General features: G+C 46.6%; 1 protein-coding gene across 3 annotated transcripts in view; it reads left to right on the top strand.

The window, feature by feature from the left end:
* Nucleotides 1–14,974, top strand: part of PATJ (PATJ crumbs cell polarity complex component) — a 400,698-nt gene that overhangs the window by 147,881 nt on the left and 237,843 nt on the right. For all 3 annotated transcript variants that reach the window (XM_077450582.1, XM_077450581.1, XM_077450580.1), the window contains 5 exons: nt 265–561; nt 2,978–3,092; nt 4,405–4,543; nt 14,178–14,249; nt 14,354–14,531. In XM_077450582.1, the coding sequence (XP_077306708.1) occupies nt 265–561; nt 2,978–3,092; nt 4,405–4,543; nt 14,178–14,249; nt 14,354–14,531 (801 nt within the window). The remainder of the gene's footprint in view (nt 1–264; nt 562–2,977; nt 3,093–4,404; nt 4,544–14,177; nt 14,250–14,353; nt 14,532–14,974) is intronic.

Here is a 14,974-nt window from a genome sequence, read left to right as displayed (position 1 = left end):
ACCCTAAGGCAGTCCCTTCATTTGAATGGGTTGCCGAAGCACAACAGACCTTCAAAATTGCATTTGCACCACAACACACCATGATCAGAATCTTTTTATTTATTTTTTACTCTAAAGCCCAACAAGTTTCTAATACTTTCCCACCAAACATCCAAGACCACTTTGGACGTGTACCGCTCTTGTTTATTCTCGCCAATCTACTACATAAGCCTTGTGCTCATTCTGTATCATTCATTTTCTCATTGAATGTTGTGTGTGCTGTAGGTGGAATACAAAGAGGAGCCGTTCTTGGTGGAGGAACAAGAGGAGTTGGTTGACGAGCCATCGTTGGCAATGGGGCCAGCTTTCAATTTACAAGACGATAAAACAAAGGCTGTGCTAGAGTCGTGGGAAATGCATGAATTGGGGGGCTTTGCCGAGGAAAGGGAGATGTTGGTGGATGAGGAGTATACAGAACAGGACGAGTCTCATCCCCAGGCCAATCAGTTTAGTCTGGATTATAATGGAATCCCCTCCGAACGGAACCCCTCGTATAGCCAGTCCTGGCTAGACAAGACAGACGTACGTACAACAATAAGCACAAATCATCATTTACAAAGGTGGAATTTAACTGCTTATGAGATTGTCTGGCTCAGATAATGCTGTCTCTTTTTTTTTTTCTCCCTGACTGATTTATCACTTCACACCCCTGTCTGATCCTTTCTCCTTTAATTCCAGATTAGTTCTTTAAGTCTAGCCTAGTAAAATAAAAATGGCTACAAAGTTATTCATTGACTCATGAAATTGCAAGCTTGTGACTGTTTCAAAGCATCTGCAAATTGCTATTTGATTGAACACTGAGAAAAAAAAAAAGTTATTTTGCAGACAGTCCGTGAATATTTATGAGCGGCCTGTCATGGTTTAAATGTAGGTATTGATCACGCAGTACGTCTGGAGCGCGCTTTATTGACCTGGGCTTCTTTAATTCAGAAGTTCCAGAATTATGTTTGTCAGTTCTGAAGTTTCGGGGGGAGATATTTTTATTTTTTATTTTTTTTAAAGGGAACTTGTAGAATGGTGGAAATGGAGCTGAATCATCAATGGGACTGAAGCTTTAAAAGAGAAGCCTGTCTTGTTCAGTCTAAAAAATGTGTGAACCTCTATTGCGCTGCATGCTGCGGCCAAACTACAGGGTTTTAAACGTATTGCAATCCTGTGACCCAGAGGAGAAGCCCAGCCTAAAAAGCTTAGGCTGGGCTTCTCCTTTTAAAACCACCCAAGCATTATAGAATTTTTGAGCGCAGAGACCCCGGAGAATAAAATGGTGGTAGTTCCAATTTTTTTTATGTCGCACAGTATTGCGCAACAGTTTATCAAGAGCAAAATTCCATTACAATTACATTTAAAGTTAATTTTGAGGCACACAAACGCAATAAATTACCCAGTTTTTTGTAAAATATAAAATATGAGGTTGTGCCAAGTAATTACCCAACATTAATATTTATTTATTTTGTGGTTGAACTAGATGGACTTGTGTCTTTTTTTTCAACCTGACTAACTATGTAACTATGTTGAATTTTAAATTTGCCCGCAAAACAACAGCAAACTTTGGTACCCAAGGAGTTTTGTCGCCATGAGTACCACGAGTCTGAAAGGTGAGGGGCATATGGGCCCAACTCAAACCACCCACAAGGGGCATGAGACCGAACCCTAAGAGGAACGCCGCACCATAAGCATATGTGCTGTTACACACAGGACAAGACAGACTATTCCCATCCATTGTAGGACTCTTTCATTCGAACCCTCGCTGAAAATCTTCCTTGAATCTGTTCTTTTTCCTTATGGATGACATTTTTCCAAGTTTATGTGCAGACAGATCCCGGACCTCCAAAAGCCAAATGGTGACCTCCAGAGTCAGGGATAGCTAACATCCATCAGTGTAGAGTAACCCACATTGTAGAGTGGGTTACAAGACATGGTGGGTGTGATGCAAGATGGAGTGATGGGCGCCAGACAATTTTTGAATGCAAAAGAGATTTATTGTCTTTTAACAGAACTGTGGGGGAGCGGGTTAGGGCCAGGACACCCTTAAGTAGATGCAATGATAATTGGCAGACTCCAAGAGTTCTATCGGAAGACGGCTATACGCCAGACACCACTTCTGTATAGGTAGGACCGCTGTCTCCTATGGCAACAAATCTTGTAACAGTGACTAACGGTAGTTGTATTTAACTATTGGTAACACAAATAGTTCTCCTTACACTCTGCAGTCTCTCATTGTAGGTTGTCTCTCATTAGACTCTCAAACCCAATCGCCCTGGCTTGACAATCGCTGATGCTCCTCAAGCGTCACCTCTGCTGTCCCGATGAGTCCCTGGAGTACCCACTACACCTCTGTGCCACCCAATTCACTATATCTGGTCTCCCACAGTACACAGAACATGGAAATGCAATTTGTTTTAGTAAATATAAACTGCTTTTCTCATCAGCGGTATATAACAGTCTTGTGACTTCTATCAGTGTCTGGTTAAAGCTTGTAGAAGGAGTTTTCATTCTCACCTGATTGTCTTATGAGGCTGCAGGACCCCTGACCCCTCTGTCTGAACAGGGCCGATTGGCCCTGTGCTGATCACATGCACCCTCCCAAGAAAAAAAAACTCTCTAGCAATACACGCCAAACTGAGCATGTGCCCCCAAGATTCTCTACTATCAGGAGATAGATTGGGGACTTTGGAAGAAAGGGAGGATCAGAGAAGACAGGACCTTTACACAATGCGCAGGATTAACAGTGAGTATAACAAGCATACTTTACTGCAAATACAGTCTGATTTTACTGTTGTGGTTTTAGTAACAGTAAAGTAAAATGTTTAAAACGATATGAAAGAAATCATACATTTTTAATTTACACAAAGATATTGAGAGTAAATTTGAGTAGAATTATTTAATTTTTGCTTGATCATCAGCATATAACATTATTTATTTATTTTTCTCTATTAAGTATATGGAACGGACTGATCCGGGAGTAATGTCATCGACTGCTGCGAATACATATGGAGCAGAAACTTCAGAAACTTGTGTCCAAAATCCAGAAGAGATTAATATCAAATTAGAAGGTTTTTATCACATTTATGTTGTACTTGTCAATATTTTTTGTTGCCTTTTTTATATTTTTTTATTAAATTTTTTTAAATATAAACTCCAGGCATAAAAAACTTTCACTTAACTGTATTCCTCAGTCACCACAATGAATAAAAAAAGTAACTTTGCATGGACCAAATGCCTTTACGAACCCAAATACAGTGGAACCTTGGTTTACGAGTAACGCGGTTAACGAGCGTTTTGAAAGACGAGCAACTTTTCTTTTCTTTTTTTTTTTTCTTTTTTTTTTTTTAATTCTTGCTCGGTTTGTGAGTGTTATCTCGCAAAACGAGCAGAATTCAAGCTAATGGGGTGTGCAGTACCAAAAAATGCACCAAAAAATGCATGTGCATGACCCTTTGCAGGTTGTAAAGGCTACGTAACCAACATTGTCTACTTTCTCTACCAAAAAAGCAGTAATGTCAAACATGCGAATAATTCGCACTGAAAATGTGATCAATTCGCAACTCTACTAGTGTGAGCCTAACCTATGAGGTGACATTGGGAGCTCTAAATGCTTTTGCTATACAGAAGTTCTAGAAAAGCTTTTGTTTATAGTTTTTTTTTTTTTCTTCAAATCTGACATCTTTGGTTTGCAGTGAGTTGCAGTGTGCATTGATCAGTTGACGGTCAGATGTCACCTGTAATCATTAAGACCTCATTTAAAGGATTGTAGGCAGTAGCTGAATTTTTACCTGGCATCAGCCCCTGTACAGTAGGGCTCAGTGTAAAATGAAGAAACAGCACAAGGAACCAAATCAGTTTGTGTGCTAAGGATGAGCTCAGGCGTGTTCGCATGGAACACGTGCAGAGCCCGCCAGGAAGTGGGCGCAGCGCTTCGCTAATCACAGGCAGTGAGACATTGCCCCGATGCGCGGCTGCAGAGATCGGGCAATGTCTCACTGCCTGTGATTAGCGCAGCGCTGCGCCCACTTCCTGGCGGGTTCTGCACATGTTCCATGCGAACACGCCTGAGCTCATCCCTAGTGCTGAGGAGAAGCATGCCTGTAAGAGATGAGCTCATCGATGTGCTGCTTCTCCTGTCACTGTCCAGTCACAGGTCTGAAAGTGGGTTTATGACACAGAAAGGGGGTTGAATGAGTGTGGATGTCATTTACCCTTGAAGACTGAGGTAGAAGAGATATTGAAGGGTGGGGTTACAGCTCTGGCCTGCAGGTAAATATTTCAGCAAAATCTGGAAAAAAAAAATATTTTTTTAATTTTATATTTTAATTTAGTTTGTACATTTTTGACTGAAGTTCTGATTTAACTCTCCTTGTATTTTAGGTGATTTTGTTGCTCTCAAGGAACCTGGGATCGTTTTTGATCCAGATGCTATTGCCTTAGAAAGGGACCTTACAAAGCAAAGATCGTCCAGAGTGACTGCGAGCTCAGCAGATCATCGTACAGTGAACCAGCTGTCTGTGTATGTACCAAGCCTTGTGTGTGTTAGGCCCTCAGTACTGTGTTTACTAACCACTGTCCTTTTTACTTTTGGGTTTGGTGTTTTTTTCTAGAAGTAGTACAGCCAAAGCTGGTTTGACTGTACTTCTTCTGTGGATCACAGGAGTGCAGTTCGTTTTGCACTCCTGTGACCCGTTTTCAGCTACAGCCTGCTGTTGGCTGACGTCACAGAGCCGGTCCAGGCTGTGGGGTAAGATTGCGACCATAAGATTGAGATTTACCCAGGAGCCTGGACTGGCATCCAGCTCAGCCCCTCAGCGAGCCGCTGAGAGCCTGGGCCAGCTGCTCCCGCCACTGCACAGCCTAGTGCTCCAGTGAGCACGGAGGGCGGGGAGCAGAGCGCCGGTGACCGTCAGTCACCAGCTCTCTGCTTACGCAGCACTGAAAACTACGTGATCAGTGGTCCTTGCTCAGTTCTCAATCTTAGAGCCAGCGGGACACAGATACATCCACTTAGGTAAGTATGATTCTTAAAAGAAAATTCCCAAACCTCTATTTTAATTATGCAGGCTTATTTATAAAATATTTATATTTAAATATTCATATTTTTTTTTAAAGTGGCAGCAAAGCCTGCTTTGTGATTTTTTTTATTTTTTTTTCCCCTACAGGTAAGCCTATATAATTGGGCTTACCTGTGGGTGAAATGAATATCCCCTAAACGTGCGCCGCTTTGGAGATCTTCCCCCTGGACGCGCGGCACGCGCGGTCACCACTGACAGAGCTGACATCTTTCCCCAGTATTTCTTTCAGGTTTGCGGGCTCTGGCTGTGCGATTGGCCGGAGCCACGATGACGTCACTTCCACGCATGCGCTCTGAAGGCTTCAGAACTTTGTGCCGGACCCAAGGCCTCACGCGCGCATGCGTGGAAGTGACGTCATCGTGGCTCCGGCCAATCGCACAGCCAGAGCCCGCAAACCTGAAAGAAATACTGGGGAAAGATGTCAGCTCTGTCAGTGGTGACCGCGCGTGCTGGAAGGCTGCGTTCCAAGGTAAGTATTTCATAATGTGCTAATATGCGATTAGTTGCATTAATTGCATACTAGCACATTATGCAGTTGTCTTACAGGTGTGTGTTTTTTTTGTTTGTTTTTTACCAGCCGCGTTATACTACCGCTCTAAATATTTTATTTATAATGTTATATGTTTTCTAAGAAAACATACCAGAGATGAAATTCTCAACATATCCAGAAAACCCAGTACATTGTATCGGTTATCAAACCAGTATTCTGTACCTGACCAAGCCATCTACCATCTACCAAAATGAAAACATGCACCATAAGGACAGCGATCACATGTGCCCAAGGATAAGCATTGAAATACAAGGTGGGGGGGGGGGGGGCGTGACCGGAAGTTGAGGCGAATGGACGCTTAGGCTGTTCGCTCTCCAACCAGCCTAGCTACAACGGCGCCTTGAGGGACAATCCACCGCCATCCGATGGGTAGATCGAGGGCTACCCGATCTGCCTCCTCCAGGGGACCCTCCGCGGCCCCTCCGGGTCCTGTGGCAGGCCTTCGGGCGTTCTTTTCCCCCACGGATCTCCCGGCCGGCGGGCCTCTCAAGATGGCGCCGGCCGCAGCTGCGGAGACATCCCGGGCCTCATCCCCGGCACCAAGCATGCAGATTGCCCGCCCTACGGGTCCCGAGGAAGCCAGGACGCCACCCGGTTCCAGCGGTCCGGTCCGGCCATCGGGAGGGGTGAGTGCACGTTTGCCCCCGGCCCCGTCCCGTGCCGCCGGACTAGGCCTGAAGCCTGCCACGCCACCATCGGAACCCAGCAGACGCATGTCCGGCCCCCCGCAGGCCTCGGGGCAAGGTACGGCCGCCAGGGACCAGATACTTCATCGATGGGGCCAGGAGCCCCCCGCACACTCTGCTGCGAGCCGGACCCTGGACAATGGGGGTGGATGGGGGGACGCAGGAGGCCGCATGGAGCCCGGAAGGCCCCAGACTCCCTTGGGCAGCAGATCCCCTCCCCCCCCGACCGGCACACAGTGCTCACTGGCACTACCCCGGCTGCTCAGGGCGTTGTCTGATCCCCTCCTCTCCACAAGCTCGGTGGGGTCCCCCCCATCCCTGGATGACAATGACTTTCCTGCCCTCCCTCCACCAAGGGAACCGCTGTCCCACTCACATCAGGGGCGCGGGGGAGTGGGGGGGCCCCGCTTAAGCCTGGAGGCACGATCACCTCCACCCAAGTCTCAGAGGCTGGCCTCGTCATGGGCCCTTGGCCCGCAACGTCCCCGCAGGGGCTCCCTGACACCCACTGACTATGCCACGGAGTGTGGGGAGGAAGACCGGAGCTGTCTGGGAGGGGGTGTGGGGTCTGCCTGCCGAACCTGTCCCTACTACGCGGGCGAGCGGGTCCGGGAGTTTCGGGCCTGCACCGCCGCCCCATCAGCAACCAGCCGGAGGCGACGTGGGAGGCTCATCCCAGCCGCCCATACATCCGCATTGGCAACATTACCTACAAGCAATCCCTACCAAAGAAGATTTTAAGCAATTGATAGAAGATGTCAAGTCTACCTGTAGAGCGGAAATACAAATGCTACACACCGGTCTCAGGCACCTGGCCGACCGGGTGGAGATGGCAGAGGAGGAGATTCAAGAGACAAAGATAGCGATCCACCAGACCCAAACGCAGGGGGCCGACAACCGCGTGCTCCTGAGAGATGTTCAACGCCATGTGGAAGACTTGGATAACAGGGGGCGCAGGCACAACATAAGGGTGAGGGGGATACCGGAGGCGGAAGGCCCGGAAGATCTACAATTTATTCTGCAGGAAATATTTAATGAACTGCTTGGGGAACCCCCTACCAAGTTTATTGAGATGGACAGAGCGCACCGGGCCTTGCGCCCCAAAAACGCAACATCTAGTCCCAGGGACGTTATTTGCAGACTCACCTCGTTCCATCTCAAGGAGGACATAATGAGACAGGCACGCCTGGCTCGGGAGGTGACCTTCCGGAATACGCCAGTTCAACTCTTTCCGGACCTCTCTTGGCTCACGCTACAGAAACGCAGAATTCTCCAGCCGCTCCTCCGCACCCTCCAAGAAGCTGCCATCCCTTACCGTTGGGGATTCCCATTTTCTCTCACGGCTAAACATCAAGGCAAGACGGCCTCCTTGCGGTTCCCTGAAGACCTCCACGCCTTCTGTGAAGATCTGGGCGTCTGCCCGCCCCAGCTGCCAGACTGGGACCTAGTGGCTACTCAGCCTGCTCCCCCGACATTGTGGCAGAAGGTCCCCTCCCGCCAATGGCCTCGAAACAGGGAAGCACCGAAAAAATCTGCTCGTCAAGGACATGGCTGAAAGATGGTGCAGTAACTCTTTTTTCATAATTTTTTTCCCCCTTTTTTGATCATTCCGTTTGCCCGTGTGGTGAAAGGGAATAAGGACCGTTTTGTTTGTTGGTTGGCCTTTGGACCGTTGTCTGGACAGTACGTTCCTGCCCGTATGCACTGTCCCCTGAGTTCATTTTTTGTCCCTCTTGGTGCCCTTTTATTGATGTGTCACAATTAGGCTGGTACGAATTGGAGACCCGAGTTAGTGGGTTCCCTGGTACCTTTGAGTCACCCCCCCCTCCCCCGGATGCGTGGGCAATGTATCCGGGACTCTAGGAGATGTCTGGCGATTGGTATCGCGTTTGCATCTCCCCTGCTCCCCCCCCGTTTTTACCCGTCCACTTCAATTGCAGAGTCAGACGGGGGGAGCTGGACTCCCAGGCGGCCGCCGGGCCCGACCTTCGGGTTCGGGTTCTGGTGGCCCCCTGGGAATCCGACCAGACCTGAGCGCCAAGCCTGTTCATGGTCTTAAGTGGTTGTCCGCTTGGTTGTATTACAATTACCTGCTTAATATGTGTTCTTTTGTTTGCTGCTCTAACCTTTTTTTCTTTTCTCTTTCTCTATCTCTCTTCCTCCCCTCCCCCTCCCTACCCTTTCACCGTGTGGGAATCTGCGGCTGTCAAGCGGTATCCTGTCTGACCCTTCTACTGGAACGAGTATGCTCCTGGCTCCTGGCGGTCGTCAAGAGCGGCGGTGACCGGATGCTGGAGATGCCAGGCCCACAGGGGAACACTGTTCCACATCTACTGGCGGTGCCCCCTCGTGGTTCCCTTCTGGGAAGAGGTCCAGCGCCTCTTGACGACTGTACTAGATCAGCATGTGACACTAGACCCTAAGACTTTCCTCCTGGGCATCCCCTTTCCCAAATTGACAAAGTCCCGAAAGAAACTGTCGAGACATATCCTGACAGCGGCGAGGTGTCTCATTGCCCTGCATTGGAAAAAAGTACAGCCTCCCACCCAGGACGCGCTCCATACTAGAATCGGAGACGTGGAATTGATGGAGAGGATGACCGCCAGGATGCAGGACCGGATAGAGGCTCATGACGTGGTCTGGAGCCCATGGAAACTTCGGGAGGACCAGCTGTGATTCGCTGCCGAGACCGCACACGGTGCTTACCCCCCCCCTTCCCTCACCCACCCTCCCCCCTATCTCTTGTCCCCCTTCGGTTTCCTTAATGTCCTGTCTCCTTTTTCTTCTCCCCTCTATCGCCTAACCCTTTGCTTTTGATCACCCCCATGTTCTTTTCTTCACTTCACTCCTATCTCCTTTTCCTTTCCTTCTTGCCTCTTTTACCTCTTTTGTTTTAGTTTCCTAGTGCTTCATGGTTCCTTTAAGAAGAAGCTTTGATAACAGCAACTAAAGGGAACAATCTGAAATGTTTGTAGCTCTAAGCACATAGATATTGGGATCTCTCGCTGGCTAATGTGACGGTTGTCGCCATACCCTGCACCCAGCGTTTGCCCGGTTGATCGGGGGGGAGTCTATTTGGCCAGGTCTATGCCTGCTCCAGAGGGCTCCCTGTGGATCGAAGGGCGGAAGGTCCCATAGTATGCTCATTTTCTTTCTTGTGGAACTATTCGGATGTAATGCGACATGATGTGTAATGCATTGTTGGAAACAATAAAAAGTTATTTGATAAAAGAAATACAAGGTGGGTCAAAAGGGGAATCTTCCAAAATATTCCAATAGCCCAGGGAAATGCAATTAGTGAACCTCCAGCTGTTGCAGAACTACAAGTCCCATGAGGCATAGCAAGACTGACAGCCACAAGCATGACATCCAGAGGCAGAGGCATGATGGGACTTGCAGTTTTGCAACAGTTAGAGGTCCGCTTATTGCATATCCCTGCCATAGCCAGTCAGGGGACCAAGTCAAGAACTCTTATTCTTACAAAGAAAAAAAACAAACGAGGGGGGAGGGGGGGGGGCGTGGTTGAAGAGTGGTGGTTGTTGGGGTAAGGGTAAAAAGGCGTTGGGGAGTGTGCGACTCCTGGGTTTCCCTTACCCTTTATTTAACTTTTTTACATACAGTCCTCTCAGCTTTTAAGTTGGCTTAGCCATTATAATTAACAGAGCCCTCTAGCGCTTCGTTTTCCTTTCTTGGTAACTAAAGGCCGAACAGTTTGTTTTAGACTTAAAACCACTTTCATATGTAGCACAGACCCCCAAACAGGCCTTGCAAATTTGTGCCACGTTCTGTTCCCACACGAGGGTATGGCAGCCAGGCACATAGCAGCTCCCACAGTCTCACAGCACAATAACCAGGCAGTTGGTGTCTTTTTGAGCTTGGATGGGGTGTAATGCAGGCCATACACGGTCGAATTTCGAACGAATTTTCTTTTCGAAATCAGAAAATTCGTTTTTCTTGTGATCCGATGATGCCACCATTGATTTTCAAAATTCGGCCGACCAAGCCTTCAATTTCACCTCATGTTGCTACAGAAAAGAATTTTCTTGGCTGGCAATCTTCTTTTCTCTCCATAAATTTTCATTTATCTCCGTACATTTTCTTTTCTTATTACGTTTCTCGCACGATTCTCCCATCATTGATTAGAAAATCGTTCGTTTTTCTAAAAATTTCCATGTCCGATTCCTCAAATTTTATTTCCGCACGAAAATCGGCTGTTGCTGCAGCCCACTAATGGTGCGAAATTCATACGAAAAATTCTTAGATACGATTTTCGAAATAAAATTCTTTCGAAATTCGAATCGTGTATGGCCGGCATAAGGAAGCCTTAGTATATACTCCAGGATCCAGTTCACCAAACAGGACTCTTTCCCTCTTCTGCCTTCTCTCTGACAGGGGCATCTCTCTCCCTCCTTTGCAGAGACTACCGGCACATCACTTCTGGAATTTCCAGCAATGGTGAACCCCACTTTGGCATCTCTAGCACAATCAGCAAAAAGGTTAAACGAGCAGGCAGTCACTAGGATCACACTTCCAGGCCTTCGCTTACTGTGCTTTCAGATACTTGGATTGATCCCGTCCAATATTAGCTAGACATTGTAGTGTGAATTTCCAGGCCGGATCCTCAGTGCTTCCCCTTACTTGGCTTTGAACTGAGACAGGCTCCTTTTGGGCCTTATCCCTTAAATTAGTTGGACACATCTCCTGGTTATAAAATTGACAATGAAAATGATGTATGACTATAGCAATGCACTGAAGTTCTGCTGTCCCTTAGTAAGGGCCCTTTCACACTAGCAGTGCAGGTCAGGTGTAACGCAGGCTAATGCAGTCCAAATGCAAGGACAAGGAAATTTGCCTTCTGTCTTAGCCCTTGTACACACGGTCGGATATTCAGACGGAAAATGTCCGATCGGACCGCGTTGTCGGATAATTCGACTGTGTGTGGGCTCCATCGGACTGTTTCCGTCGGAATATCCGACCGACAAAGTTTTAAAGCCAGGCTATAAAATTTTCCGAACCACATGATCCGATCGGACTTTGTCCGATCATTTGTAGAGCATTCCGACACGCATGCTCAGATCAAATTACGACACCAAAGCTATTGGCTACTAGCCTGAACATAGTCCCGTCGTAACGAAGGAACGTCATCACGTTCCGAACGATCGGATTTTCCGACAACTTTGTCCGACCGCGTGCATGCAACACCACTTTCGGATAAAGTCAGTCGGAAAAAATCAGACGGATTTTGTTGTCTGAATGTCCGACCGTGTGTACAAGGGCTAAGGCTGCTTTCACACTGAGGTGCTTTACAGGCACCATAGCGATAAAAATAGCACCTGCATAGCACCTGTAACGAGCCTCTCCTCTCACTCCAGTGTGACTCCAGCCTGAGCGCTTTAGCACTGAGGTGAGGTGTTAGCAGGATGGTAAAAAAAACTCCTGCAAGCAGCATCTTTGCAGGGCTGTAGGAGCGGTGTAGACGTTCAAATCAGGTACTTAGAAAAGGTGCCTGCAATACTTTGGTGTGCCTTTTTTGATGTGACTTTGATCTATAGAATGTAAAGTCGGATCGCAATAGCACCAAAGGTCGCATCAAAGTCGCGCTGGAAATTGTGCGACTTTGAAGACGCGCTCATGTGAATGGAGCCTTAGGTTGCTGAGTAAAATGATCCCAGTTGATGACATCTATAAACAAGACTAAGATGTCATTTCCTTTTATTAAGGCTCTTATATTTTTATTGCACCCTTTTGGTGGGGGGGGGCTTAAATGAACCTGCCGTATTTTCAATTAAAACAGAAAAAGATGGGAGCTAGAGGTTTTGCTTTTTTATAATCTGCAGACGAGCGCTCCGATTTTTCTGCCGCCGTTCCATTGGAGGGCTCAGAAAGACAGCGTAGCGGCAAGGTTGCAAAATGTGATCTATTTGGCTTTTGGAAGGGTAGAACATAAAACATTATTGTGTTTTCGTTACCATCATTTCAGAAGGCATATAATTTTATTACGATATAATGAGCTCGCTTGCCTCTGTCTCGGTAATGGAATGATAAATTGGACTTCAAAAAGAATATTCTGAGGTTCCATTAACGTCTTTTGCCAATCAAGGTTTATGGGCTCGTGTCCTCGGGGGTAGAATTTTATTTTATTTTGTTATATACTTTAATCAGGAAGGCAGCACTGAACTTTTTTTTTTTTTTTTTTCCTCCTACTTTTTATTTGAATAAATTAAGTAGACATATGGGCTGATATATGTTTGGGTAAATAAAAGTGTTGCTATTGCCCACAGATACAAATCCGATCCTATGCAAGGTTTTTTTTTTCCTTGTAGCTTTTGTGTGAACATCGTTTTGGTGTATTGATTTATTTTTATTACAGGTACTTATATAGAGCTGCCCTCAAGGAGCTTACAGTCTAAGGTCACTAACTCCCATACATACACACACATACCGGGGCCAATTTAGACATTTAGGATTAACATACCAGCATGCCTTTGGAGTGTGGGAGGAAACCGCAGGACCCTGCAGCAAACCCAGAGAGACAGGGGTTGCTTCATGCTAGGCTTTTCCTAAATGGCAATAAGCGTGAGCTTACAAGCAGTCTGGCTGTACAGCTCAGCTCTACTTTATGCTGGCATGGAAAACGGTGTGGAGACCCCCTAAAACCCTTACCAGACCCTTATCCAAGCATGCAGCCCCCTCCTGAACTAAAACAGGTCACATGCCCTCTACATGGGGGGGTGTTTTGGGGCACTTCAAAGCACATTGTCCCTATGTTGATGGACAAGGGCCTCTTCCCCACAACCCTGGCCAGTGGTTGTGGGGGTCTGTGGGCAGGGGACTTATCAGAAATCTGGAAGCCCCCCAGATCCTGCACCCCTCCCCTCCCAATGTGAAGGAGTATGGGGTACATTGCCATCAGGTGATGTCGCCTCTTGGCTATTTAAGACGGTGGGAGCCTTCGGCGCAAGCAAAGCTTTTTCGGGTTGGCGGTGGTGGCGGGCGTCGTGATTGATGACGGTTCTAAATAGGGGGACTTTTGTCAATTTTCTTTTAATAAAGGCATTATCAATGGTGAATGAGTAGAAGTACAATGTACCCCATGCTCATTCTCATGGGGGGGGGGGGGGGTCAGGATCCCGGGTTCCCCCTGTTGAAGGGGGCTTCCAGAGTCTGATAAGCCCCCTGCCCGCAGACCCCCACAACCACTGGCCAGGGAAGAGACCTGGTATGGTTCAGGATTTAGGGGGGGGTTGCTCATCTCCCCCCCCCCCCCCATATTTCCTACATGCTCGGACAAGAGTCTGGTATGGATAGTGGGGGGGGCATGTTTTTTTGGCATGGGGTTCCTCTTAAAATCAGTACCAGCCCCGAAAGGGCCTGCTATGGATTGGGACCCCCAAGCTGTTTTATTAATTCATTTTTTTCAGATCGAGTTAGTGTTCAAAACTGATCAGATGTGTGATTCAGATGCATTCCCAAAGAAAGCAGTGAGCCTGGAATTCGCCTGGAAACCGCACTGAAATGCTCAGAAAAAACAAAGGACACTCTTTAAATCTGTAGCGAATTTGCACTGCCACTGCACCGCATGTACTGTATGTGACCCGGCTCCATAGAAAATGCTGCCATTTCACTAGTCATGCAAATCGCATGTGGTTCAAAACACATCCAATTCACATATATGTTAACAGAGCCTAAATCACACTATGGTTGTTAAAAATGTATCTAAATATAAATCTATTTCCTCCTTAAAATGCAAGGATCTATGGTCTGAAGGCAGAATTTCATTGGTATTTAGTTAGCATTGCCTAAACACCCTAAAATCTTTTTAATTTTTTTTTATTTTAGTGAACTACCTGAGCGGGAAGAAGGGGAAGGAGAGGAAACCCCAACATTTAGCCACTGGGGGGCCCCGCGTGTGTAAGTAACATAGCTGCTCTGCACATATTGCTCTGCGATTTTCCTCCAGACCCTCATTGTATATTGTACCATTACCTTTCCTGTATATTCTGGTCCACTTCTAGTGTTGAGATATGGAGAGAACCTCAAGTTTCCTTGGGAATTAGCATAGTCGGAGGGCAAACCATCATTAAACGCTTGAAGAATGGAGAGGAGCTAAAGGGAATTTTCATAAAGCAAGTCTTGGAGGACAGCCCTGCTGGGAGAACCAAAGCTCTGAAGACTGGAGATAAAATTCTAGAGGCAAGTGCAACATATACTGGGGCTCTAAAAACTGGACGGACTATAATGGACCCAGCATATATTTTTCATGAATACTAGGTAATCTTTAAGTGTAAGAAAAATTGTGAATTGCGCTAACCTATAAAATTAATATAAATATACAAATAAATCACAAAATCGAATCACACCGATCACATAAATGTCTTAAAACCGAGTGACCTGAACCCCTCTCCTTACGTTATACCCAACCCTACCTCCAGATATAATGATTATAATTGAAATTAATACCTCATATAGAGGCACAAATTAAACCAAAAAATAGAATAAAACCATTGATTATCACAAGTGAAATGATTATAGTCCACAAAATTAATATATGAATAAAGTTCAAAAAATATAGATAGTGTCCAACGTAAAATGCCGACCACCCATGATAAGAGTGAAACGCTCTGAAATTCAATTGA

The sequence above is a fragment of the Lithobates pipiens genome, unplaced genomic scaffold (genome assembly GCF_037356315.1).
Source record: "Lithobates pipiens isolate NorthernLeopardFrog02 unplaced genomic scaffold, aLitPip1_a1.2 Scaffold_23, whole genome shotgun sequence".
In the NCBI taxonomy this organism is placed as follows: Eukaryota; Metazoa; Chordata; class Amphibia; order Anura; family Ranidae; genus Lithobates; species Lithobates pipiens.
This window is presented reverse-complemented; position numbering and strand designations above follow the sequence as displayed.